Genomic DNA, 26994 nt, shown 5'->3' on the forward strand with positions numbered 1-26994 from the left:
CTTTAAGGAACTGTAAATTATGGGGGATCCATAGAACATAGAACATAGAAAAATACAGCGCAGTACAGGCCCTTCGGCCCTCGATGTTGCGCCGACCGAAGCCTACCTAACCTACACTAGCCCAATAACCTCCATATGCTTGTCCAATGCCCGCTTAAATGACCATAAAGAGGGAGAGTCCACCACTGCTACTGGCAGGGCATTCCATGAACTCACAACCCACTGAGTAAAAAATCTACCCCTAACATCTGTCCTATACCTACCACCCCTTAATTTAAAGCTGTGTCCCCTAGTAACACCTGACTCCATTAGTGGAAAAAGGTTCTCACTGTCAACCCTATCTAAACCCCTAATCATCTTGTACACCTCTATCAAATCTCCCCAAACCTTCTTTTCTCCAATGAGAACAGCCCCAAGTGCCTCAGCCTTTCCTCATTCGATCTTCCTACCATACCAGGCAACATCCTGGTAAACCTCCTCTGCACTCGTTCCAATGCCTCCAAGTCCTTCCTATAGTATGGCGACTAAAACTGCACACAATACTCCAGATGAGGCTGCACCAGAGTCTTATACATCTGCAACATGACCTCAGGACTCCGGAACTCAATTCCTCTACCAATAAAGCCCAGTACACCATATGCCTTCTTCACAGCACCATTTACCTGGGTGGGAACTTTCAGAGACCTGTGTACATCCGTGTCAACAATAAATGCTAGCCCTAATTAGTGCCAGCAACACCACTAGCACACTGATATTCGTAAACAGTCCTTGTGTTGCTTCAACTCTCAGCTGGTGAGGTGGAAAATTGTGATTTATTTGCATTTCTAATTACCTCCACAAGGTGGACATGGAATAGGAGTCCCAGCACTGACCCCTGGGCCTGACTGACCTGTCTCAGTGCTGAATGATTCTGTACAAATGTGGGAATTAAATGAAATCTTGTTCAGGTTATTGACAATGAAAATTGACAAGACTTGGCCTTTCGCGATGGACTGCAACATTTCAGCTTAGCACTATCTTCTCAAGGTCAACTACAGAATGGCATAAATGCCGACCCAGCCAGTGACGCCCAGGTAACACAAGTGAACTGAACAAACTACCCTGATCAGAGAATGGACAGGACCAGGACTTCATCACATTTACTCTTTCCCACAGACTCTCCATGGAGTTTTGCAATGGAACCCATGATAATCAGTGGGAGAGGGACTTACCTGGGAGTTGCAGTGGGAGAGGGACTCAGAGTCATTGAGTCATAGCCATCTAGAGCACAGAAAAAAGCCATTCAGCCCATCACATCTGTGCCAGTCAAAAACAGCCATCTTACTATTCTAATGTCATTTCCCAGCACTTGACCCATATCTTTGTGGGCCTTGGTATCACAGGGGCATATCAAAACACTTCTTCAATGTAATGAGGGTTTCCGCCTCTCCCACCTTTAAAGGCGGTGAGTTCCAGATTCCCACCGTCCTCTGGGGGGAATAATATTTTTCTCACCTCTTCTCTAAACATAAGAGCATCCAAACTAGAAGCATGAGTAGGCCATTCGGCCCTTCGAGCCTGTTCCGCCATTCAAAAAGATCATGGCTGATCTTTTCATGTCCTCATCTCCACTTACTCACCCCCTCGCCGTAACCCTTAAACCTCTTATTGTTCAAAAAATATTTACCTTAGTTTTAAAAATGTTTACTGTACTATCATCAACTAGTTCCCTGGGCAGGGAATTCCATAGACTAACAACCCTCTGGGTGAAGAACTTCCTTTTCAATTCAGTCCTAAATCCGCTCCTGCTAGTCTTGAGGCTATGCCCTCTTGTCCTAGTTTCAGCCGCCAGTGGAAACATCCACCCTATGTCTATCTTATCTATTCCCTTCATAATTTTATTTGTTTCTATAAGATCCCCCCTCATTCTCCTAAATCCCAATGAATATAATCCCAGTCGACTCAGTCTCTCCTCATAAGCCAACCTCTTCAATTCTGGAATCAACCTAGTGACCCTCCCCTGCACCCCCTCCAGTGCCAGTACATCCTTTCTCAAGTAAGGAGATCAAAACTGCACACAGTACTCCAGGTGTGCCCTCACCAGCATTCTCTACAGCTGCACCATTCCCGCTCTGGTTTTAAACTCAATCCCTTGAGCAATGAAGGACAACAATTCCATTCGCCTTCCTAATGACCTGCTGTACCTGCAGACCAACCCTCTGTGATTCCTGCACAAGGACACCCAGGTCCCTCTGCACAGCAGCATGCTGCGATTTCTTACCATTCAAGTAATGATCCTCTTTACTGTTGCTCCAACCGAGATGTATGACTACACATTTATTAACATTATACTCCATCTGCCAGACCTTAGCCCACTCAATTGGAGTACCTATGTTTCTTTGTAAAGTTTCACAGATGTCTGCACACCTTGCTCTGCCAATCATCTTAGTGTCATCTGCAAACTTTGACACTGTACATGTGGTCCCCAACTCCAACTCATCGATATAAATTGTAAATGTCTGTGGTCCCAACACTGATCTCTGAGGCACACCACTAGTCACAGATTACCAGTCAGAATAGCATAGTGGGTGCTATTCTGTTTGTCAACCAATCCTCTATCCACACTGATACTCCACCCCAACACCATGCACCATGCAGCAGCCTCTTGTGTGACACCTTGTTGAAGGCCTTTTGAAAATCTAGGTACACCACATCCACTGGGTCCCCATTGTCCACCTTGTTCATAATGTTTTCATAGAATTCCAAAAGATTTGTCAAGCATGACCTACCCTTCATGAACCCACGCTGCATCTGCCCAATGGGACAATTTCAATTGAGATGCCCTGCTATTTCTTCCGTGATAATAGACTCAAGCATCTTCCCCACTACTAAGGTTAAGCTCACTGGTCTAATATTCCCATCCTTTGTCTACCTCCCTTTTTAAACAGTGGCATCACATTTGCTGCTTTCTAATCTGCTGGAACTGCCCCAGGGTCCAGTAAACTTTGGACAATTACCGCCATTGCACCTGCTGTTTCTTCCACCAACTCTTTTAGTACCCTGGGATGCATTCCAACAGGGCCAGGATACTTATCGCTCCATTAGCTTGCCCAACACTAACTCTTCCAGGTCCTCACCTACCTTCAGCTCTTTGTCAATTACTGACTAAATATTAATGTCCTCCACTGTGAAGACTGATACAAAATACCTGCTCAATGCCTTGGCTATTTCATCATACCCCATAACTAAATGCCCCTTCTCATCCTCTAAAGGACCAATGCTTACTTTAGCCACTCTTTTTTGTTTTATATATTTAGAGAAACATCTGCTTTCTGTCTTTATATTTGGTGCTGTTTTTTCCTCATGTTCTTTCTTACTTTTCTTTATAGCTTTTTTGTGGATTTCTGTTGACATTTAAAGTTTTCCCAGTCTTCTAGTTTCATGTTGTTTTTGACTGTTTTGTATGCCTTCTCTTTCAATTTGATCGCCTCCCTTATTTCCTTTGACGAGGGTGGTGCTGGAGAAGCACAGCCGGTCACACAGCATCCGAAGAGCAAGAGAATCGATGCTTCAAACATCAGCTCTTCATTCCTGATGAAGAGCTTTAGCCTGAAACGTTGATTCTCCTGCTCCTCAGATGCTGCCTGACCGGGTGTGCTTTTCCAGCACACTCCTCAACTCTGACCTGCAGTGCTCACTTTCTCCCTAATTTCCCTACACACCCATGGCTGATTACCCCTTCCTCTTACAATCCTTCCTTTTCACTGGAATACACTTTCATTGAGCACTTTGAAAAATTGCTTTGAAAGTCCTTCATTGCTCACCAACTGTTCCATCATAAAATCTTTGTTTCCAGTCTACTTTAGCCAGGCCCACCCTTATCCTATTGTAGTCTCCCTTGTTTAAGCACAGGACCCTGGTATTGGATTTTATCTTCATACTCCCCATCTATGTTCTTAATTCAACCATATTATGAATGTTCCTTCCAAGAGGATCCCTAACTATGAGGTCATTAATTATTTCTGTCTCATTACACAGGGTAAATCTAAGATAGCTTGCTCCTTCATCAGTTCCATTACATATTGTTCAAGAAAACTGCCACAGATACATTCAATGAACTTCTCCTCAAGGCTACCCTGACCGAACTGGTTTGATCAATTTACATGTAGATTAAAATCTCCCATGATAATTGCCTATTCCCTTAAACCTATGTGCCCTGGTCACTGAAAACTTCACTAAGGGAAAAAGTTCCTTCCTGTCTACCCTATCTCTGTCCCTCAATTTCCTACATCTCAATCATGTCCCCTCTCAATCTTCTCTGCTCTAAAGAAAACAACCCCAGTCTGACCAATCTTTCTCCATCACTGAAACTCTCCAGCCCAGGGGCAACATCCTGGTAAATCTCCCCCTGCCCCATCTGTAGTGCTATCACATCCCTCCTATAACTGGGATCCAGAACTGCACACTATACTCCAGCTGTGGCCTAACCAATGTTTTATGCAGTTCTAATATAACCTCCCTGTTCTTAAACTCTGTGCCTTGATTAGTGAAGACATGTATCCCATAATGCCTTCTTGACCAGTTTATCCACCTGACCTGGTACCTTAATGGACTAGTGTACATGCACACCACAGTCCCTCTGATCATCAGTGTTTCCCAGGGTATTACTGTTTATCGTGTGTTCCCTTCTGATGCCTGTCCTGCCCAAGTGTATTACCTCTAATTTATCCAGTTTGAATTCCGTGTGACACTGACCAGCAGTTCTAACCAATCCGTCCACATCCCCTTGTAGTCTGAGATTAACCTACTCACCGTTTATCACCCTACCAATTTTTGCATCATCTGAGAACTTACTGATCGGAAAATCACTCAGGGTATAATTTGGGACCTGAGTCCTTTACCTCTCTCTGCTTGACCAAACTATTAACAAGCAGGTGCACAGTCTGAACCAGGCTCTGTCAATTCATCCAAACTAGGGAAGTGATGGCCGAGTCATGTTTTTGCTGGGTTTATTAATCCAGAGACTGGATCAGTGGTGCTGGAAGAGCACAGCAGTTCAGGCAGCATCCGAGCAGTAAACTCGATGTTTCGGGCAAAAGCCCTTCATCAGGAATAAAGGCAGTGAGCCTGAAGTGTGGAGAGATAAGCTAGAGGAGGGTGGGGGTGGGGAGAACGTAGCATAGAGTACAATGGGTGAGTGGGGGAGGGGATGAAGGTGATAGGTCGGGGGCGGGGGGGAGGGTGGAGTGGAAAGGTGGAAAAGGAGATAGGGAGGTAGGAAGTCATGGGGACAGTGCTGAGCTGGAAGTTTGGAACTGGGGTGAGATGGGGGAAGGGAAATGAGGAAACTGTTGAAGTCCACATTGATGCCCTGGGGTTGAAGTGTTCCGAGGCAGAAGATGAGGCGTTCTTCCTCCAGGCATCTTGTGGTGAGGGAGCAGCGGTGAAGGAGGCCCAGGACTTCCATGTCCTCAGCTGAGTGGGAGGGGGAGTTGAAATGTTGGGCCACGGGGCGGTGGGGCTGATTGGTGCGGGTGTCCCGGAGATGTTCCCTAAAGCGCTCTCCCCCAATGTAGAGGAGACCACATCAGGAACAACGGATACAATAAATGATATTAGTGGATGTGCGGGTAAAACTTTGATGGATGTGGAAAGCTCCTTTAGGGCCTTGGATAGAGGTGAGGGAGGAGGTGTGGGCACAGGTTTTGCAGTTCCTGCAGTGGCAGGGGAAGGTGCCAGGACGGGAGGGTGGGTTGTAGGGGGGCGTGGACCTGACCAGGTAGTCACAGAGGGAACGGTCTTTGCGGAAGGCGGAAAGGGGTGGGGAGGGAAATATATCCCTGGTGGTGGGGTCTTTTTGGAGGTGGCGGAAATGTCGGCGGATGATTTGCTTTATGCGAAGGTTGACAGGGTGGAAGGTGAGCACCAAGGGCGTTCTGTCCTGGTTACGGTTGGAGGGGTGGGGTCTGACCCAGGGGGACCTGGGTTTGAATCCTGCCAAGGCAGATGGTGGAATTTGAAATGAATACAAATCTGGAATTAAAAATCTAATGATGGCCATGAATCCATTGCTATTTGTTGGGAGAAAATCCATCTGTGTAAGAGGAAGCCACGACAAACCTTGACACAGCACAGCTGACCAGACGAGCGCTGAACATGGTCAGTGTGGGGATTGAACTCCGCCCCCACCCCACTCCGGCCTATCACCCTCACCTTGACCTCCTTCCACCTATCCCACCTCCATCGCCCCTCCCCCTAGTCCCTCCTCCCTACCTTTTATCTCAGCCTGCTTGGCTCTCTCTCTCTTATTCCTGATGAAGGGCTTATGCTCGAAACGTCGAATTCTCTATTCCTGAGATGCTGCCTGGCCTGCTGTGCTTTGACCAGCAACACATTTGCAGAAAATCCATCTGGTTCACTAATGTCGTTCGAGGAAGAATCTGCTGCTTTTACCTATTCTGGCCTACACATGACTCCAGATGTACAGCAATGTGGTTCATTGTTAAGTGCCCTCTGGGGAACTGGGGATGTGTTATAAATGTTGGCTCAGCCAGTGCTGTGCCTATTCTATGAACAAATTCATTAAAAAGAGAGTGAGCTCAGTACCATCAGCTGGCTCTAAAATAAAGGGAGGGGGAAGATCATGGGATTCAGGGGAGGGTATAAAAGAGAGAGAAATATAACATCAAAACACAGCTTTTTACAATTTTTTAAATCTATAAAAGCGATCAGATTTTATAGATCTGATCCACAGAGATGGTGTGGTGCAGTGACTCAGTGGTTAGCACTGCTGCCTCACAGAGACAAGGACCTGGGTTTGACTCCAGCCTCAGATGACTGTCTGTGTGGAGTTTGCACATTCTCCCTATGTCTGCATGGGTTTCCTCTGGGTGCTCCAGTTTCCTCCCACAATCCAAAGATGTGCAGGTTAGGTGGATTAGCCATGCTAAATTGCCCATAGGGTTCAGAGATGTGCAGGTTAGATGCATTAATCAGGGGTAAATGTAGAATAATAGGGTAGGGGAATCGGTTTGGGTGGGATACTCTCCGGAGGGTCAGTATGGATTTGTTGGTCCAAATGGCCTGTTTCCACACTGTTCTATGAAAGGATAAAAGCTAATCCTTTAGGCCAAATGGCTAAGAAAGCTTATCAGACCCTTAAAAATGAGTTTAGCGTAGAACAGACACGTTGTGACTGTTTCTAATGAGCGTATTGCGTGTGTGAGATGAAAATACTGAACCTTCACACTGGTTCACTTGCTCCAAGGTAGAGTGTTCCATGGAGGGACTGATGTTGCAAAACGTGTGAAGGTTCAAGCAACTTGTTGAACTGTCTGTGTGGTCACTGACTGATTGACACTTTAATAGTAGTAAGCGCTGTAACCCTGACTAATATTCTCTCAGCAAATTCAGGCCCATCAACCTCCTTAAATGATTAAATAACAAAAACAGGAAGCTAAATTCTTGCGAGGCAAAGGTGAAAGTTATTGGAGGGGGATAGGGAGCAATCAAATCAGCCATGGAGGGGTAGGTGGAGCAGGCTGGAGGGGCTGAATGGTCTACTCCTTATTGACAATGCTTGGAACTAGGAAGAGTCAAGTGAATGATCAATGCTGAATTTCTCATTCAGTACTTGAAAATGATAGGGCTAAAGTTTTCAGATCAGCTGCACCGGTGGTGGACCCAGTGGGTCAGAATGAATTGCCCGATGTGTGGGAGTCTGCGTAATATGTACAAATGCACCCCTACAGGGTGAGCTGTCACAGACAAAACTAAGAGCAGGTTAAAAACAAATTAAGCACTTGAAAGTCTGGTGCAACATCCTTACTTGATGCTGAAGAGATGTTTCCAGGGTCGCAGCAAGAGATGAACTATGTCTTGCCACTAGATATTTGATCATCCAAGTCTATAATTATCACTCAATCCTCATGCCACACTTTTAGGAATTACCCCTCTGGGTCCTCTTTAAAGGAACTTGCCGTCTTAATGCCTTTGAGTCTAAATTCTGTTGGAGAGGAGTAGGGAAAACAAATCTTTATGTGTCTGGAGATTTCAGTGACCCTTGTTGTCCTTCTAATGATGACCATCAGCCAGATTCTTCATTTGCTGAGGGTCAGGTACTCACTTTAACATGATATACTGGCTGCTGACAGGAATGGTGGGACACAGTCCACTCCAAGTATGTGATGACATCGTGTCTAGTACCTATTTGATGTGGGGCTGACCCCATCACACATGCTGGTTCCAATAATAGAAAAAAATAATAAATCAGTCAGACATTTAAATCTGACATTGAATTACTGCAGATTGAATATCCAGATGGATGGGAACTTTAAACCAGGGATCAACATAAATGAGAGTTGGGTTTTATCCATATTCCCATTGAACATCCAAAAGAGTAAACATGCAAGGGTTCATTTTCCCCTTACAGATACAAGCCAAATAGGAGAAGGCATTTCAAAGGGCTTTTCCTTTTCCCCACCCTGTAAAGAAGAAATTCCCAGAGTTTTATGGTGGTACGCTGGCTCAGTGGTTAGCACTGCTCCCTCACTGAGCCATGGACCCGAGTTCAATTCCAGCCTCGGGCAACTGTCTGTGTGGAGTTTGCACATTCTCCATGTGTTTGCACGGGTTCCCTCATGCAGTCCAAAGATATGTAGGTTAGGTGGATTGGCCATGCTAAATTGCCCCACAGGGGGTTAGCCATGGGAAATGTAGGGTTAAATGGATGGTGGGTGAGATGTGCTTTGGAGGGGACACAGTGGGCTGAATGGCCTGGATGGAGGTTTGCTCACTGAGCTGGAAGGTCATTTTCAGACGTTTTGTCATCGTACTAGGTAACATCTTCAGTGAGGTAAAAACAAGGGCTGCAGATGCTGGAAACCAGAGTCTAAACTAGAGTGGCGCTGGAAAAGCACAGCAGGTCAGGCAGCATCCGAGGAGCGGGAAAATCGACATTTCGGGCAAAAGCTCACTGAAGATGATCCTGATGAAGGATCTGAAAACGAACCTTTCAGCTCAGCGAGCAAACCTTCATCCAGAACCTCAACCTGAGCTACAAATCTTCTCAAAACTCACTGAAAGGCCTGTTTCCACACTGCAGGGATTCTAATCTAGTGATTCTTGAGCATAAAACATCAATATTTGCAAAGGTTTGATGAGGACGTTTAAGACAAAGACCAATTGGAGTTGTTTAACCACTCAACAAAAATAGTGCCTCATGAAGGTGAGGGTCTGGAGGGGGTCAAGTTGTGTCAGTTGGAATGGCACGAGACATTGGAATGAGGAGAGGTTTAACAAAGTTTTCGGAAGTGTGTTCGGAGATGATTTTAAGATTTCTGGGGAGGACACAGAGAGAGAGAGAGAGACATTATTTCCTCTGGTGAATGGACCAGTAATAAAGGTGACAGATTTAAAGTTATCAGGCTGAATTTCACTTTTCAGGTTTTGTGGAGGATTTCATAGAATCCCTGCAGTGTAGACCATTTAGCCTATTGAGTCCACACAGACCTGCAAACACCATCCGACCCAGACCCACCCCTCTACCCCTGCATTTCCTGTGGCTAACCCACACAGCCTGCACATCCCTGAACACAATGGCAATTTAGCATGGCCAATCTACCCTAACCTGCATATCTTTGGACTGTGGGAAGAAACCCATACAGTAACGGGTAGAATGTGCAAACTCCACACAGACAGTCGCCCGAGGCTGGGATTGAACCAGAGTCCCTGGCGCTGTGAGGCAGCAGTGCTGACCACTGAGCCACTGTGTCACCTCTCCTGGACCACTGAGATGTTTCTGTGTCTTATTGATGACCTTACCCAACAACCCTCCCCCAGATGGCTGATTCTAGCCCCATTCAGCCACTCACTGTACCCAGTTCAGCCTCAAAATCCCAAATTCACCACAATCCCTTACCACGGCGCCATCCTTAAAAGCCCATTGTGCGCCTGGACTGTCTATCCCCTGACATTTGCCCCAGATTGGGCAGGGAAAAGGAAACTGTGACCTGCCACTCCCACACCCTCAGCAGGCAGGGATCTGTCCTGAGCTCCTGCTGGATGGGCTGGTGCCCAGGTGGAATAACCACCACCAGGACCCACAGTGGAGGCCGCGATACCAGGCGGTGCCCAGACCAGGTCCAGGGTTGTCACTCGAGTTAGAGCAGTCTCAGCTGACTGGAGGAATGCCCAGCTCCGAAGGTCAGTGACTTTCTCCAATCCACCAGTGGCCGTGTCACCATCTTCCCTCTCGATGCCTCACACTCACCTCCCTCATGCTGTACCTCTCTCATTATTGCCTGCAATACTCTCCCTCAGACCCTCACCCACTCCAACCCCCTGCCATCACTAACCCTGCATACCCTCTGTGCTACCCACTCATTCACCTGAGACACCTACCTACCTGTACCAACAGTAACTTGAGGTGCCTCTCATATTCAGCTCCTGTAACACCAGCCTCCCTCTCATGCCAACAGGAAAGCAGCCCCAGTTGGGCAGAAAGAGACAAGTCTGTGGGCAGCAAGCTGCCTGACCTTCGATTCCTTACTCCTTAATGACTTTTATCAGCTCGAGAGGCTGACTGACCGTGGACTGGATTCAGAGGCGGCACTTGACTTACTGCATGTCCCCAGTCAAGGCTATCTCCCTTGTTTTGACTGGGGACTGCAGATAAACATGACAAGCTTCCAGGCTTTGTAGCTGCACTGAATGACACAGCAATCCAGCTGCACTGTCAGCCTGGTACCTCTTACTAAGAGGCAAGGTGCACAAAGGCCAGGCAGGGGGTATCCAACTGGGCTTAGAGTGAGTGGGTGCTCTGACAGTGAGGGAAGCTCCTGGAGACACAGCCTGGGGCAGTCCCTGAGCTGGGGGTCTCTCCCTGAGCACACAGTGTCCTTTCTGCAGTGTTACAAAGAGAGTTACCAGGCTTATGCCCGAAACGTTGACTCGCTTGCTCCCTAGGTGCTGCCTGACCTGCTGTGCCTTTTCCTGAGCCACGAGTTACCAGGGCTGCCTGAGGGGTAGCATGGAAGGGCAGAATGTCCTGTAAGTGGAATTGGGATCTCCTGCAGGGATTGTTAGAGGCTGGCACATGTTGAATGCCAATATGTGATGGAGTGTGCCCTGAGATGTTGGTGCCCCATGTCCAACAGAAAGGTCTTTCAGAACATCAGTGAGCTGAGACCTCCAGGTACTCACTCTCACTTTCATGTCACATCTCATCCACTCACAGTGGCTGTCAGAATGGGAGGGTGCATATTAATGAGGCAATATCTACAAGTAATAAGATCTTTCAGAAACAATGATCCCCAGCAATGGGCAATAGTCTGGATTTCTCACCAAATCCCCATGTCAGTCAAACCCCAATAACATTCCGAAGCTGTGGGGGGCATGAGAAGAGATATTGTTCTTTGCATAACTCCCAGCTCCTTGGTTTCATCTCACAGTGTGACACACCAAGATTGTTAACCAGGATAGACCATGTCTTCATCAACCAGACCACAGTATAGGACTAAAGAGACTTAGCATACAAAGAGAGAATGGGATTAATCATCCTACCTTCCTGCTTGACTTTCAATTCAAACTTCACTTTGGACGTGCCACTAATGACGGCATACACCACTTCATCCTCCTTGGTCACATTGTTCACGGTGAGTGTGTGCTGCACTCCTTCTGACTTAATCACGTATTTATCACTTGCTTGAATGTCTTTGCCATCCCTTTGCCATTTCACTTTGGCATCTGCCTTGCCGGTTTCAGCCACAAACTCAGCACCTCCTCCGGCGACCACCTCGAGTGTCTTCGGTTTTTTGGTGAACGCCGATGCTGTGAGACAAGAGACGATTATTATAAAATGATGATGAATGGGACGACATCCAACAAACTTCCATCGAATTCCATTTTTGGAGGCCTAGTGGTGTTATTACTGGACTATTAAGCCAGAAGACCCAGGAAATGTTCTGAGGGCCTAGTTTCAAATCTGGGGCAGGTGGTGCAATTCAAAATCAATGTGGAATCTGGAATCAAAGAATCTAATGATGACCATGAATCCATTACTGATTGTCAGAAAAACCCATCTGACTCACTCATGTAATTTAGTGATGGGAGGTGGCATCCTTACTTGGTCTGGCCTACATGTGACTCCAGACCCACAGTGAACTGGTTGACTTGTGACTGCCTTCTGGGTAAATAGGGATGGGCAATAAGTGTTGGCCCAGCCAGTGACACCTTCATCCCAACTGGTTTCCCAGTCCGGCCTTGAATGAGCAAGTTGGAAGGAAATCTTTCAGATCCTCTCCCGTTCCAAATTGGTTGAGTTGCCATCTGACATAGAAATGGAAATTGCTGGAGAAACTCAGCAAGTCTGGCAGCAGCTGTGGAGAGAGAAACAGAGTTAACGTTTCAAGTTCAGTGACACCTATTCAGAATTGGTCTTCAGGGTTCAGAATCATTCGCAGCATTATGTGGGTGGTGTGTGAACTCAGGAGGAACCCTGGTGGTGGGGTGAGAGTCCCTCTGATAATATCTGGAACTGCTGTAGACTCATTGAAAGAGACTGATCAGCAAGTTAGTCAGTAACTCTGTAGCATGAATTGTGAGCAGGTTTGATCTCCTTATTTAAAGGGAGGTATTATTTAATTGAAGAGAAAGTTCATTAGGATGATCGTTGGGATGATCGTTGGGATGATCGTTGGGATGGAGGGATTATCTTATGAGCAAACGTTAAACAGGTTGGGACTCTACTCACTGGAGCTTAGGAGAATGAGAGGTTGAAACATGGATTCTTAAGGGGCTTGTCAGGGTCAATGCTGAGAGGATGTTTCCCTTCCTGGGAGGGTCTAGGATCAAGGGGCATAAAGGGTCTCAGAATAAAGGGACACCAATTTAAGGCTAAGATAAGGAGGAATGTCTTCTCTCAGAGGGTTGAGAGTTTTTGGAAGTCCTTACCACTGAGAGCTGAGGGGGCAGAGTCCTTGTGCATATTTAAGGCTGAGACAGATAGATTCCTGAACAGTCGGGGAATTAAGGGTTACAGGGAAAGGGCAGGAAAGTGGATGTGAGGAATGTTGGATCAGCCGCGCTCCTACTGAATGGTGGAGCAGGCTTGAGGGGCCAAATGGTCTACTCCTGACGGTTTTACAGTCTTTATTGTTGTATTATCTGCCAACAAGTATGGGTCTGTTTGTAACTATTCCTAGCTCCCCAACACCAAGTAGTGGTATGAGCATGAAGTCAGGGTACAGTCCAGCTCAGTTGAGATAATGTTCTGATTCAGAGTCGCCTTTCCATTTTACTGTGGATTGTCACCTCATTGCAGTTCCCTCAATGACTTGGGAACTACTCCATAGAGCTATCACAATGCAAATGCAGTGTCAAACACAATAACACAAAGAGGATTACACTCATCATCTCCTTTGCATAACATCTATACACAAAATTAGACAACAAAATAAAAGTCTCTGTACAGATATCCTGCACGTTTGTTTTTTGAATTCTTTCTCAGCTCTCTGCTGCTTTCACTAATCAATTAATTTCCCTCAAAAAATTTTAAACAATATCTTTCATAACCACATAAAAACACAGAAGTATGATTGTAGTGACAGTTGTTTTTAATTCTTTCATGGTTATTTCTCTTACCATGGATGAGAATATAGAAAGCATAGTTAGTACTTTTGCAGATGGCATCAGAATTCATGGCATAGCAGACAGTGAAGCAGGTTTTCTAAGATTACGAAGGGATCTTGATCAAATGGATCAATGGGCTGGAAAATGGCAGATGGAGTGCAATCTGGATAAATGTGAGGTACTGCATTTTGGTAAAACTAACAGGGGTAGGGTTTATACAATTAATGGTAGGGCCTTGGGTAGTGGTGTAGAACAGAGGGACCTGGGGTTCAGGCACATAATTCTTTGGAAGTTTGTGTCACATATAGACAGGGTGGTTAAAAAGGTGTTTGGCATGCTTGCCTTCATTGCTCAGTGCTTTGAGTATAGCAGTTGGGAACGTCATGTTGAGGTTGTACAGGACATTGGTGAGGCCTCTTCTGGAATACTGTGCCCAGTTCTGGGCACCCAGTTAAAGGAAGGATATTATTAAGCTGGAGAGGGTTCAGGAGAGATTTACCAGGGTGTTGCTGGATATGAAATGTTTGAGTTATGAAGAAAGGGGCTTCTTTCACTGGAGATTGAGAGGTGACCTTAAAGAAGTTTATAAAATCATGAAGAGTCTAGATATAGTTGTCTTTTCCCTATGGCAGAATTTCAAGACTAGGGGGCACATTTTTAAGGTGAGAGGAGAGAGATTTAAACAAGCCATGGGGGCAATTTTTGTTTTACACAGAGGGTAGTTCTCATGTGGAATGAATGTCCCGAGGAAGTGGTGGATATGGGTACAGTTACAATGTTTAAAGGCATTTGGATAAGTACATAGATAGGAAAGGTTTGGAGGGATATGGGCCAGGAGCAGCACATGGAACTAGTTTAGTTTAGGATTATAATCTGATTGAAGATTTGTAGCTCGGGTATCCGTTGTTGTGGTTCTGCTCGCCGAGCTGGAAGTTTTTGCTGCAAACGTTTCGTTCCCTGGCTAGGGAACATCATCAGTGCGGTGGGAGCCTCGTGTGAAGCGCTGCTTTGATGTTTCTTCCGGTATTTATATTGGTTTGTTCTTGCCGCTTCCGGGTGTCAGTTTCAGCTGCAGTGATTTGTATCTGGGGTCCAGGTCAATGTGTCTATTGATGGAGTTTGGGGATGAATGCCATGCTTCTAGGAATTCTCTGGCTGTTCTCTGTCTGGCTTGTCCTATGATAGTGGTGTTTTCCCAGTCAAATTCATGTTGCTGGTTGTCTGAGTGTATGGCTACTAGAGATAGCTGGTCGTGTCGTTTTGTGGCTAGCTGATGTTCATGGATGCGAATTGTTAGCTGTCTTCCTGTTTGTCCTATATAGTGTTTTGTGCAGTCCTTGCATGGTATTTTGTAAACTACGTTAGTTTGGCTCATGCTGGGTATTGGGTCCTTTGTTCTAGTTTAGGATTATGTTTGGTATGGTTGGGTGAAAGGTCTGTTTCCAAGACGTATGACTCTACAAGGGCAAGGCCAGCATTTGATGCCATGTACCTGATTGCCATTGAACTGAATGGCTTGTTAGACCATTTCAGATCAGGTTCGAGATCAACCATAGTGTTGCTGGTGTGAAGTTGCATTTGCAGACCAACAGATTTCCTTCCCTAAAGGATATAAGTGAACCATATGAGAGTTGACAACAATCAATGATGGCTACATGTCACCATCACTGAGATTAGCTTTCAATCCCAGGCTTTGTCAATTTAGTTTAAATTCCACCAGCTCCCTCGGTGTAGTTTGAACCCAGGCCCCCAGCGCATTGTCCTTGCACCTGGATTTATAGCTCAGTGCAATTGCCACCATCAGGAATGGATGCTCCTCGGATGCTGCCTGACCTGCTGTGCTTTTCCAGCACCACACTCTCGACTCTAATCTCCAGCATCTGCACTCCTCACTTTCGCCAGATATTGTCACCATCCTACAATCCTGCCAAACTGGCATTTACCCCATCAGTGGAGCCTATCAGTGTTACTCAGCAACATTTCTGTCCTAGCCCATTGCATTGAAACACAAAGGCTTATTGTGACAATCTAAGCAGTTACTGCACTTAAATACCAGGGTGAGTGACTGAAGCAGAGGTCAGGCCTTTAGGAATAGGTTAAGAACTGACAGTTTAGATTAGATTAGATTCCCTACAGTGTGGAAACAGGCCTTTCAGCCCAACAGGTCCACACCGACCCTCTGAAGAGTAACCCACCCAAATCCTTTTACCCTCTGACTAATGCATCCTAACGCTATGAGCATGACCAATTCAACTGACCTGCACATCTTTGGACTGTGGGAGGAAACTGGAGCACCCGGAGGAAACCCACGCAGACAGGGGGAGGATGGGCAAACTTCACACAGATAGCCATACAGTCATAGAGATGTACAGCATGGAAACAGACCCTTCGGTCCAACCTGTCCATGCTGACCAGATATCCCAACCCAATCTAGTCCCACCTGCCAGCACCCGGCCCATGGAATCGAATCTGGGATCCTGGTGCTGTGAGGCAGCAGAAAGGGACCATATTAGAATAAAGCAGTAAAGGTGAGTCCATGGGATTGAGATGTAATTATATTTATCAAGTATACAGATAGACAGACAAATAAAGAATTCTGCGGGGGCTAACATGCGTCATCAACTCTAGGAATGGCATTTTAATTTAAATTTCTTAAGTTTGCTTTGAAAATGTCATTTTTTAAAAAATGACTGTCATTTAATTTATTTCTTTTGATTTGCGAAGATTATAGTAAAAGGATTGCTAGGTTTTGCAGCAGAGTGGGTGGTATCTCACTATTTGAGCCAGAGATTCCAGGTTCAAGTTCCACTCCAGGACTTCAAGGTGAAGGGAAGTCCATTATGTGGCCAAATAGGCAGAACATTGACTTGTAAATCTCTCCAACACAGGCCAGTGGCAGGAGGTGAGAGTGGGAGAGACGCTGGTTAACTATGTGATGTAAGAACAGGGGAGTTTCTACTGTAACCTTCAAGATGTGTGTGCAAGTGAATGTTTCCACTGTGACTCAGACTCTGTGCATGGACCACAACACACAACTACAGGATCAATTTACAGCCACAATGAAACATGAAGAAAGACTCCAGGACAATCTGATGTAGCAGGCAGGAAGAAGGTGGATGTGATGCTGCATTCTGCACATCACCAACCATCAAGGAAAACCTTTGTGTCTAGTTTCAAACGTGACCATCTAACCTGGGATTCATTAAGGCAGAGGATTTGTTCATGAGAATGGCAAACACCAGCAGGGTTGGCTGGGTCATGTGGCCTGGTTTATTGCTATAGTTTCTGTGTGATTTGACCAAACATTGGAACTTCATTTGACAACTTCCTTTCATTTAATGTTGATCAGGAGGAACACCCCCACGATTACCCAAACTGTGACTTTTTTGGATGGGGCAGGTGAATCATGAATGCTTGAGCTTTTCAGCAATGGATAAGCTTCATGGTGGACAGACTAATATTGCAGCTTACATTATCGCAGTATGACCCACTGCATTCCAATTCTGACACTTGACCGATCTAATCGCATAGAAAGCATAGAGTTCCAGTGAGCATTGCTCATCCCTATCTATATTTACCCTGATAACCTTCAATCAGTTTCACAATCCAATGATCACTCAACACCTTTGACACTACATTTTTCATAGTCACCTCCCCTGCACAGCCCCTCCTGATACTGCTTTCTCAGATACTGCTCTCCCATACAACACATTCACAGTTACATTCATAATGGAACAACTTGGAGCAGAATTTCTTCATCCTCCAAAGAAAATCAGGGTGTATTCCACAAATCTCTCTCTCTCTCTCTCCCTCATGAGTTTTAAGCCCAATAATCATTCCGGTTTCACTAATTTAAGCTTTCTCCCAACTTTTAAATGATTTAACAATATGAAATTCAACCCTCTATCACAGTGGCTCAGTGGTTAGCAGTGCTGCCTCACAGCACCAGGGACCCGGGTTCGATTCCGACCTCAGGCTGTGTGCAGTTTGCACATTCTCCCCGTGTCTGTGTGGGTTTCCTCCTGGTGTGCCACAGTCCAAAGATGTACACATCAGGTGAATTGGCCACTCTAAATTGCCCATAGTGTTAGGTGCATTAGTCAGAGGGAAATGGGTCTGGGTGGGTTACTCTGAGGGTCGGTGTGGACTTGTTGGGCTGACGGGTCTGTTTCCACACCGTCGGGAATCTAATCTAAAGGGCATGAGGAAGAAAGACATTCGAAACCAAATACATCAAGTTCAGCCTAAGGTTGTGCAATGGTTATGACACCAGAATAGGTGTGGACTGAAATCTTCTCATGTCCTGCTTGTGAAGCTCGAAGGAGCAGGTTTGGCCATTTGTGGGCAGCACCTGGCAAATGGTGACCATCAGATCTGCCAAATTGCTCCAAGTGAGCCACTGAGATCTTTAGACTCTTGACTGATCTCCATGTGATTCCAATGACATGCTGTTGTTGGTATTTTGGGCTCTTGTTTTCCAACCAGAGATCAAGCAAGAGGCATAGACTGCCTGTTCGAGGGAGACCCACTGAACTACCAAAGACCAGAACAGAGAACAGACGGAGACCAATCTGTCCATTCCGTGCTCTGCCCTGCATTGATATTGTGGCTGATCTGATCATCCTACTCAACTTTTTTACCTCTGCCATATCATTCCTGGACTGATTAGACATCTACCTCAGCCTTGGATATACTCAATGACATAGCCTTGACAGCCCTCTGTAGTAAAGAATTCCACAGACTCACCACTCCACGAGAGAATTCCTCATCACATCTCATGGGGGAAGGTAATGGCCTAATAGTATTCTCACTAGACTATTAATCCAGAAACTCAGCTAGTGTTCTGGGGACACTGTGTTCAATTCCGGCCACAGCAGATGGCGTAATTTGAATTCGATCAAGAAACTGGAATTAAAGATTTAATAACGACCATGAAACCATTTGCTGATTGTCAGGGGAACAGCCCATCTGTGTCATTGATGTCTTTGAGGGAAGGAAATCTGCCATCCTTTCCTGGTCTGGCCTACATGTGACTCCAGACGCACAGCAATGTCTTTTAACTGCCCTCTGGGCTGTTAGGGATGGGCAGTAAATGTTGGCCCAGTCAGAAATGTCCACATCCCATGAGTGAATAAAAAAACCACGCTTATCCTAAATGTGCACCTCTTTATTCTGAGATGATGCTCTCTAAGCCCTAGACTGTCCCATAAAGGGATACAACATCTTCATAGCCACCCTTTTTTTGCATAAGGTCATCTCTCTTCCTTCTAAATTACAATGACTACAGGCCCAATCAACTCCAACTCTCCTCATACCTTCCTCCATTCCAGGGACCAGCCCTAGAGAACTTCCTCTGACTGTCTCCAATGCCAATATATCTTTCCCTCAATAAGGAACCCAAAACCTTTCACAGTATTCCCTGTACAGTGTAAGCAAGCCCTTACTATTTTCAGACTCCATTGTCTTAATCAGGCAGTGGCAAACCCTCTGAGGTGGAGGTCTCACCAACTTAGAGAGAGGACAGCAGCACGGAGACGGCTGGAAGCAAAAAACATCCATTGGAGTTCCAGGATCGTGAAATGACCCAGGACACAGGAAAGTAGTCACGGGGTGGGGGACTGGGGGTGAATGGAGCTGTAGTAATGGGTGCTCACAGAGTTGGGGAGGGGATGTTATAGAGAGAGGGGTACAGAGGGCTGGCAGTGCAGACGGGGAAACATCTCAGAGGAACGGTTTCGGGAATGAGAAACCTCAGTGATGGGGAGAGTGTGAAGAACCTGGGAGTATTGCCCTAAGAGAGAGGAAACGAGAGGAGGTCCGATAGATCTGACTTTCCCAAAATATTCAGTGGGCAGGATAGAGTACATACAGAGAAGCTGTTCCAGCTCATTAAAGGAACAAGAATGAGAAGTTGTGATTTAAAGCACTGTTCAAAATATGCAAGGATAATGCAAGAAAAAACTTGTTCACCAATGGGCCAATGGGCTGAGAAATGGCAGATGAAGTTTAATTTAGATGTTTAATTTAATTTAAGTGAGGTGCTGCATTTTGGGAAAGCAAATCTTAGCAGAATTTATACACGTAATGGTAAGGTCCTGGGGTGTGTTGCTGAACAAAGAGACCTTGGAGTGCAGGTTCATAGCTCCTTGAAAGTAGTCGCAGGTAGATAGGATAGTGAAAAAGATGTTTGGTATGCTTTCCTTTATTGGTCAGAGTATTGAGTACAGAGGTTGGAAGATCATGTTGCGGCTATACAGGAAATTGGTGAGGCCACTGTTGGAATATTGTGTGCAATTCTGGTCTCCTTCCTATTGGAAGGATGTTGTGAAACTTGAAAGGATTCAGAAAAGATTTACAAGGATGTTGCCAGGGTTAGAGGACTTGAGCTATTGGGAGAGGCTGAACAGGCTGGGGCTGTTTTCCCTAGAACATCGGTGGCTGAGGGGTGAAGTTATAGAGGTTTACAAAATTATGAGGGACATGGATAAGATAAATAGACAAAGTCTTTTCCCTGGGAAGGGAGGGTCCAGAACTAGAGGGCATAGGTTTAGGGTGAGAGGGGAAAGAAATAAAAAAGGGATCTAAAGGGCAACATTTTCCTGCAGAGGGTGGTGTGTGTATGGAATGAGCTGCCAGAGGAAGTGGTGGTGGTTGGTACAATTATAACATTTAAAAGACATCTGGATGAGTATATGAATAGGAAGGGTTTAGAAGGATAAGGGCCAAGTGTTGGCTAATGAGACTAGATTGGGTTGTGATATATGTGGTCAGCACTGATGTGTTGAACTGAAGAGTCTGTTTCCGTGCTGTACATCTCTAAGACACTGTGACTCTATGACCCAGTGAGTAGTTAGAGTCTGGAACGCACAGCCTAGGATTGTGGTTGGGGCAGGTTCAGTTGAGGCATTCAAGAGGGACCTTGGATGGTTATTGGGATGGTAATGGGCCGCAGGGAAATGGGGAAAAAACAGGAGATTGTTACTTGGTCATGATGCTTGTCTAAGGAGCTGGTGCAGACACAATGGGCCCAATGGACTCCTTCTACTCTAAAACAACCCCGTGATTCTGCGAAGGCCTACCCTTGTTGCCTATCCTTGAACTGAGTGGCTTACTGAACTGTTTCAGAGGGCAGTTAAGAGTCGCCACAGCGCTGAGAGTCCGGAATTACACACATGCCAGACCAGGTAACGGCAGCAGATTCCTTCCCTAAAGGACATTAGTGAACCAGGTGGGTTTTTACAACAATTGACAATAGTCACACATTTGTCACCAGATTAGTGTTTAAGCCTAAATTGTCTTGAATTCAAATCTCACCATCTGCCATGGTGGCATCAGTCAGTCTGTGTGGCTACAGGGGGTGAAGGCAAGTATTTCCCAGGTTTCCCGGTAATGACCCATGGAATAAAGGTGCAGCTGGAACTATTACTCCAGGTTTTCCCAATACCCCCACTGTTTCCACAACCTGGAGAGCTAGTAACAACGGAATCAATCGGAAACAACTGGCCAATGAAGCAGTGACCTTCTGATCTAGAATGATCTGCTTGAAAGAGTGTTGGAGGAAGCTCACTGGCAATTTACAAAAATGCTTTGGTCAAATATTTGGGAAGGGTGGAAATTAATGGGATTAAGGGAAGGAACTAGGACCAGCATTTATTGGATCGTTTTTACAAAGAGTTACCACAAGGATGAGTTCCAGAGAAAAGGTGAATCGCAAAGGTCTTTTCCCAGGATAGGGGAGTTCAAAACTAGGGGGGGATATCTTTAAGGTGAGAGGGGAAAGATTTAGAAAGGGACCTGAGGGGCAACGTTTTCATGCAGAGCATGGTTTATATGTGGAATGAACTGCCAGAAGAAGGGCTAGATCCAGGTACATTAAAGCATTTAAAGATATTTGGATAAGTACATGATTAGGAAAGGCTTAGAGAGATATTGGCCAAACACAGGCAAGTGGGACTAGTTTAGTTTGGGAAATGTGATTGGCACAAACGAGTTAGACTGGAGAGTTTGTTTCCGTGCTGTAGGACTCAACAACTCCAGAGCGGATCTCCAACACCTTCTCAAGGCTAACCGAGGCTGGGTAATAAATACTGTCCAGCCCGTGATACCCACATCCCATGAATGAATATTAATATAAAAATAAAAAATTGTGTCCGTCTGTGTGACATCATGCTCTGGTTCTATGGCACGACAATGTAGCAAATGGAGAGAGAGAAGAAAAAGAGGAGAACTTCCTTTTTCTGATCAGTGTCTCCACTGACTCTTTCAGCACCTGCAGATTAGGCTAAAAGACAGACACACAATGCCACAGACAGTTTATTACATTAATGGTACCAAAAATAAAATCAAAGCATGGCTTTGGGAACAGGCATTAGCCTAGCATTCTGATAAAACCAGCAACAATTTAACTGAGATTGAAATGATAAAGGTAAAATTGCCATAGTTACGGAGGACCATAGGGCTGCTCTCTCATTACAAAGAGACAACTGGTGGCGGTTTAATTATTCAGAGATTAATTAGTCAGTAATAAGAGTAAACTGCCGCAGAAATCAGAAATAAAAACACAAAATGCTTAAAAGTTTCATTTGCCAGCTCTGAAGAAGAGTCATGTTGGACTGGATACATTAACTCTGTTTCTCTCTCCACAGATGCTGTCAGACCTGCTGAGTTTCTCCAGCACTCTGTTTTTAATTGATTTGTTGCCAGTTCACATTGATACTAACTGTCTAGAAACCTCATACAGCTGATAATTTGATAGTCATAAATAATGTTGTAAAATCAACATTTGAAAGAGGGGAAGGTGTTCCCCATGTAACATGGATAATCTGACACACACTGTCAAATCTAAACAATTGATTCAATGCACATCAATCGGATTTCAATTCCTGTGACTTTTGCCAGTGAGTTTGTTCAGATATGAGTTTAAACTAGAGTATGTTTGACATGGATGCAAATTTAACAGGTAGTTACCCATGAACAGAATTACTGGAAAAGCTCAACAGGTCTGGCAGTGTTTGTGAAGAGAAATCAGAGTTAGCGTTTCAGGTCCAGTTCGGGGGAAGGGACACCAGACCTGAAATACTAACTCTGATTTCTCTCCACAGATGCTGCCAGACCTGCTGAACTTTTCCAGCAATTTCTGTTTTTCAGCATCTGCAGTTCTTTCGGTTTTTAGATAGTTACACATGTTATAAGAAAGCTCGGGAGTCATGTACTGTATGTTGCTACGTGGGTATATTTTTATAAGGCCGAATTTGAACTGTTATGTATGGTGCATGTGTAAATTTTATGAATAGTCTTTGGGAAGTAAATGTACTTCATTTCAGCCTCAGCTGTGGCTGGCTGAGTGAAAGATGATCTTCAGCCTGCCCGAACCTTGCTGATGTTCCAGTGCAAGGAGTGGGACTTGACTGACTGTTTAGATTGGATTCCCTACTGTGTGGAAACAGGCCATTTGGCCCCACCGACCCTCCGAAGGGTAACACACTCAGACCCATTTCCCTCTGACTAGTGCCCCTAACACAATAGGCAATTTAGCACAGTCAATTCACCTGACCTGCACATCTTTGGACTGTGGGAGGAAACCCACGCAGACACGGGGAGAATGTACAAACTCCACACAGACAGTCACCCGAGGCTGGAATCGAACCTGGGACCCTGGTGCTGTGAGGCAGCAGTGCTAACCACTGAGCCACTGTGAACTCCTTGTTGTAAATGGGCACATTTCAAACTCCAGGACAATGAACTGAGGGGTGTTCTTGAGACAGACATGGCAAGGATTCAATGAAGGAAGGTCACCATCAAAAGTCCTCCTGTGTTAGTGCACTCTTTGGGATGGGGGATACAGCGGGGCCTAGGCTTGTGGGAACCTAGGAATGGTGTCAGGGACTGAGCTCCTGGGTTTGGGTCTGGGACTGAGCTCCTGTGTTTGGGTCAGGGACTGAGCTCCTGTGTTTGGGTCAGGGACTGAGCTCCTGAGTTTGGGTCAGGGACTGAGCTCCTGGGTTTGGGTCAGGGGAGGGGAAGCTGTGTTTTTTTTTATTCATTCACGGGATGAGGGCATTGTTGGATGGGTGGTATTTGTTGCCCATCCTACAGGGCAGTTAGGAGTCAACCACATTGATGTGGGTCTGGAGTCACATGTAGGCCAGACCAGGTAAGGATGGCAGTTTCTCTCCCTAAAGGACATGAGTGATCCAGATGGGATTTTTTTGGACAATCAACGTCATAAGGCCTTAAGATATAGAAGCAGAATTAGGCCATTCAGCCCATTGAACCTGCTCCACCATTTGATCATGGCTGATTGGTTTCTCAACCATATTGTCCTGACTTCTCCCCAAGTCCTTGATCTCCTTACTAATCGTGTACCTATCTATCTCTGTCTTAAATACACTCAATGACTTGGCCTCCACAGCTCTCCACAGCAATGAGTTCCACAGAGTCCCCACCATCTGGCTGAAGAAATTCCTCTTCATCTCAGTTCTCAAGGGTCATCCCTTCATTTTGAGGCTGTGCCCTCAGGTCCTAGTCTCTCCTACTATTGGAAATATTTTCTCCATGTCCACTCTATCCAGGCCTCTGCAATCTCAATCAAATCCCTCTTATCCCTTGAAACTGCATCACGTACAAACCCAGAGTCCTCAACTGTTCCTCATATGACAAGCTCTTCATCCCCGGGATCATTCTCTGAATCCTCTCCAAAGCCAGTCATAGATACGGAGCCCAAAACTGCTCACAATATTCTAAATGCAGTCTGACCAGAGGCTCATACAGCCTCAGTAGTACATCGTGTATTCTATCCCCCTTGAAATGAATGCTAACATTGCATTTGCCTTCCTCACTGCCAATTGAACCTGCAAGTTCACCTGAAGTGAATCCTGAACTAGGACTCCCAGGGCCCTTTTGCACCAGTTTCATGGTCATAATTAGACTCTTAATTCCAGATTTTTATGAAATCCTAATTTCACCATCTCTTATGGCAGGATTTGAACCCAGGTCCCCAGAGCACTAGCTGGCTCCTTGTAATAATAGTTGAGCAATAATACCACTAGGCCATCACCTCTCCAAGTTGGTGCTTGTGTTGGGGAGGGGTCCCCTGTATTTGGGTCTGTGTCTGGGGGAGAGCCAGGTGCAGCAGGGGAGAACATGGTCTTTATTGCTGGCCCTGACTAGGTTGTCTGTTCAAGAAAACATTTGACAATAATAAAGGCAAATGTGCGCTGCAAAAATAATAAAATATAAATAAAAATCAAAACATAGAAAAAGGGTCTCCAAAAAAAATCCATTCCCTCCACCATTGATTCTCAGTAGCAGCAGTGTGTACAATCTACAACACGCACTGCTGAAACTCAAAGATCCCGACTGAACCTTCTAAATCTATGACCACTTCCACCTAAAAGGACAAGGACAGTCGATCCATGGGAACACCAGCCCCTGTAAGTTCCCCTCTAAGCCACTCACCATCCTGACTTGGAAATTGCTGTTCCTTCAGTGTCACTGATTCAAATCCTGGAATTCCCTCCCTAAGGGAATTGTAGGTCTACCCACATGGACTGCAGTGGTTCAAGAAGGCAGCTCACCCCCAACTTCTCAAGGGGCAACTAGGGACAGGCAATAAGTGCTGGGCTCAGCCAATGACACCCATACCCCATGAATGAATTGAAAGTATTTGTAATAAGATTTTACAAAGTGTAAAATAATTGAAAGAAATTATAGGAAGCTATCGGAACGATATTGTTAAACCTGAAAGAATGTAGATTAAAAAGATTTACAAGGATGTTGCCAGGGTTGGAGGATTTGAGCTGTAGAGAGTGGCTGAACAGGCTGGGGCTGTTTTCCCTGGAGCGTCAGAGGCTGAGGGGTGACCTTATAGAGGTTTATAAAGTCATGAGGGGCATGGATAGGGTAAATAGCCAAGATCTTTTCCCCAGGGTAAGGGAGTCCAAAACTAGAAAGCATAGGTTTAAAGTGAGAGGGGAAAAATTTAAAAGGGACCCAAGGGGCAACTTTTTCACGCAGAGGATGGTACATGTATAGAATGAGCTGCCAGAGGAAGTGGTGGAGGCTGGTACAATTACAACATTTAAAAGGCATCTCGCTAGATACATGAATAGGAAGGGTTTAGAGGGATATGAGATGGTGGCAAATGGGAGTAGATTTATTTAGGATATCTGGTCAAGTTATGGAGTCAAGTTAGGTAAAGGGGAAGTACAACAAGGTGTTCTTGTACACCAGTTATTGAAAGCAAGCATGCAGGTACAGCAGGCAGTGAAGAAAGCTAATGGCATGCTGGCCTTCCTAACAAGAGGAATTGAGTATAAGAGCAAAGAGGTCCTTCTGCAGCTGTGCAGGGCCCTCGTGAGACCGCATCTGGAATATTATGTTCAATTTTGGTCTCCAAATTTGAGGAGGGACATTCTGGCTATTGAGGGAGTGCAGCGTAGGTTCACGAGGTCAATTCCTGGAATGGTGGGACTATCATATGTTGAAAGATTGGAGTAACTGGGCTTGTATACCCTTGAGTTTAGAAGGCTGAGAGGGGATCTGATTGAGATACATAAGATTATTAAAGGATTGGACACTCTGGAGGCAGGAAACATGTTTCCGCTGATGGGTGAGTCCCGAACCAGAGGACACAGTTTAAAAATAAGGGGTAGGCCACTTAGAACAGAGTTGAGGAGAAACTTCTTCACCCAGTGTGGTGGGTGTGTGGAATGCTCTGCCCCAGAGAGCTGTGGAGGCCCAGTCTCTGGATCCTTTCAAGAAAAAGATGGATGGAGCTCTTAGAGATCATGGAATCAAGGGTTATGGGGATAAGGCAGGAACAGGATACTGATTGTGGATGATCAGCCATGATCATAATGAATGCTGTTGCTGGCTCAAAGGGCCGAATGGCCTACTCCTGCACCTATTGTCTATTGGTCAGCATGGACGAGTTATGCTGAAGGGTCTGTTTCCTTGCTGTATTACTCTGTCTCTGAGAGAATTGAACTCTTTCGAATTTTGTGTGAGCATTTTTCTGTCATGTACATATACTTTTATATAAATGATTCTATAATAGATTATGAATTATTTATATAATTTATCTCTTTTTCTTAAACAGAAATGATGTTCAAATGCAAGTAGTGGTATTCTCTGCGAAGCTCTCATGATCTCCCAGCCCCTGAAGAAATTACAAAGAGCTCAAAATGTGAGATTAATGCCCAAAGCTCCCAATCTCCTCAGAAAACCTCCAACTTACCTATCCATCAATCTGTCCTCTGAGTATGTTGCTGGAAAAGCACAGCAGGGCAGGCAGCCTCCGAGGAGCAGGAGAATTGATGTTTCGGGCATAAGCCCTTCATCAGGAAACTGGTGAGGCCAGTTCTGATGAAGGGCTTATGCCCGAAA

At 45.4% G+C, this 26994-nt stretch overlaps 1 protein-coding gene across 8 annotated transcripts in view; it reads right to left on the reverse strand.

The window, feature by feature from the left end:
* Positions 1-26994, reverse strand: part of mybpc1 (myosin binding protein C1) — a 154027-nt gene that overhangs the window by 111418 nt on the left and 15615 nt on the right. For all 8 annotated transcript variants that reach the window (XM_060839610.1, XM_060839609.1, XM_060839608.1 and 5 more), the window contains exon 2: positions 11542-11808. In XM_060839610.1, the coding sequence (XP_060695593.1) occupies positions 11542-11808 (267 nt within the window). The remainder of the gene's footprint in view (positions 1-11541; positions 11809-26994) is intronic.

This window comes from Hemiscyllium ocellatum, chromosome 19 (genome assembly GCF_020745735.1).
Source record: "Hemiscyllium ocellatum isolate sHemOce1 chromosome 19, sHemOce1.pat.X.cur, whole genome shotgun sequence".
NCBI classification, from domain to species: Eukaryota; Metazoa; Chordata; class Chondrichthyes; order Orectolobiformes; family Hemiscylliidae; genus Hemiscyllium; species Hemiscyllium ocellatum.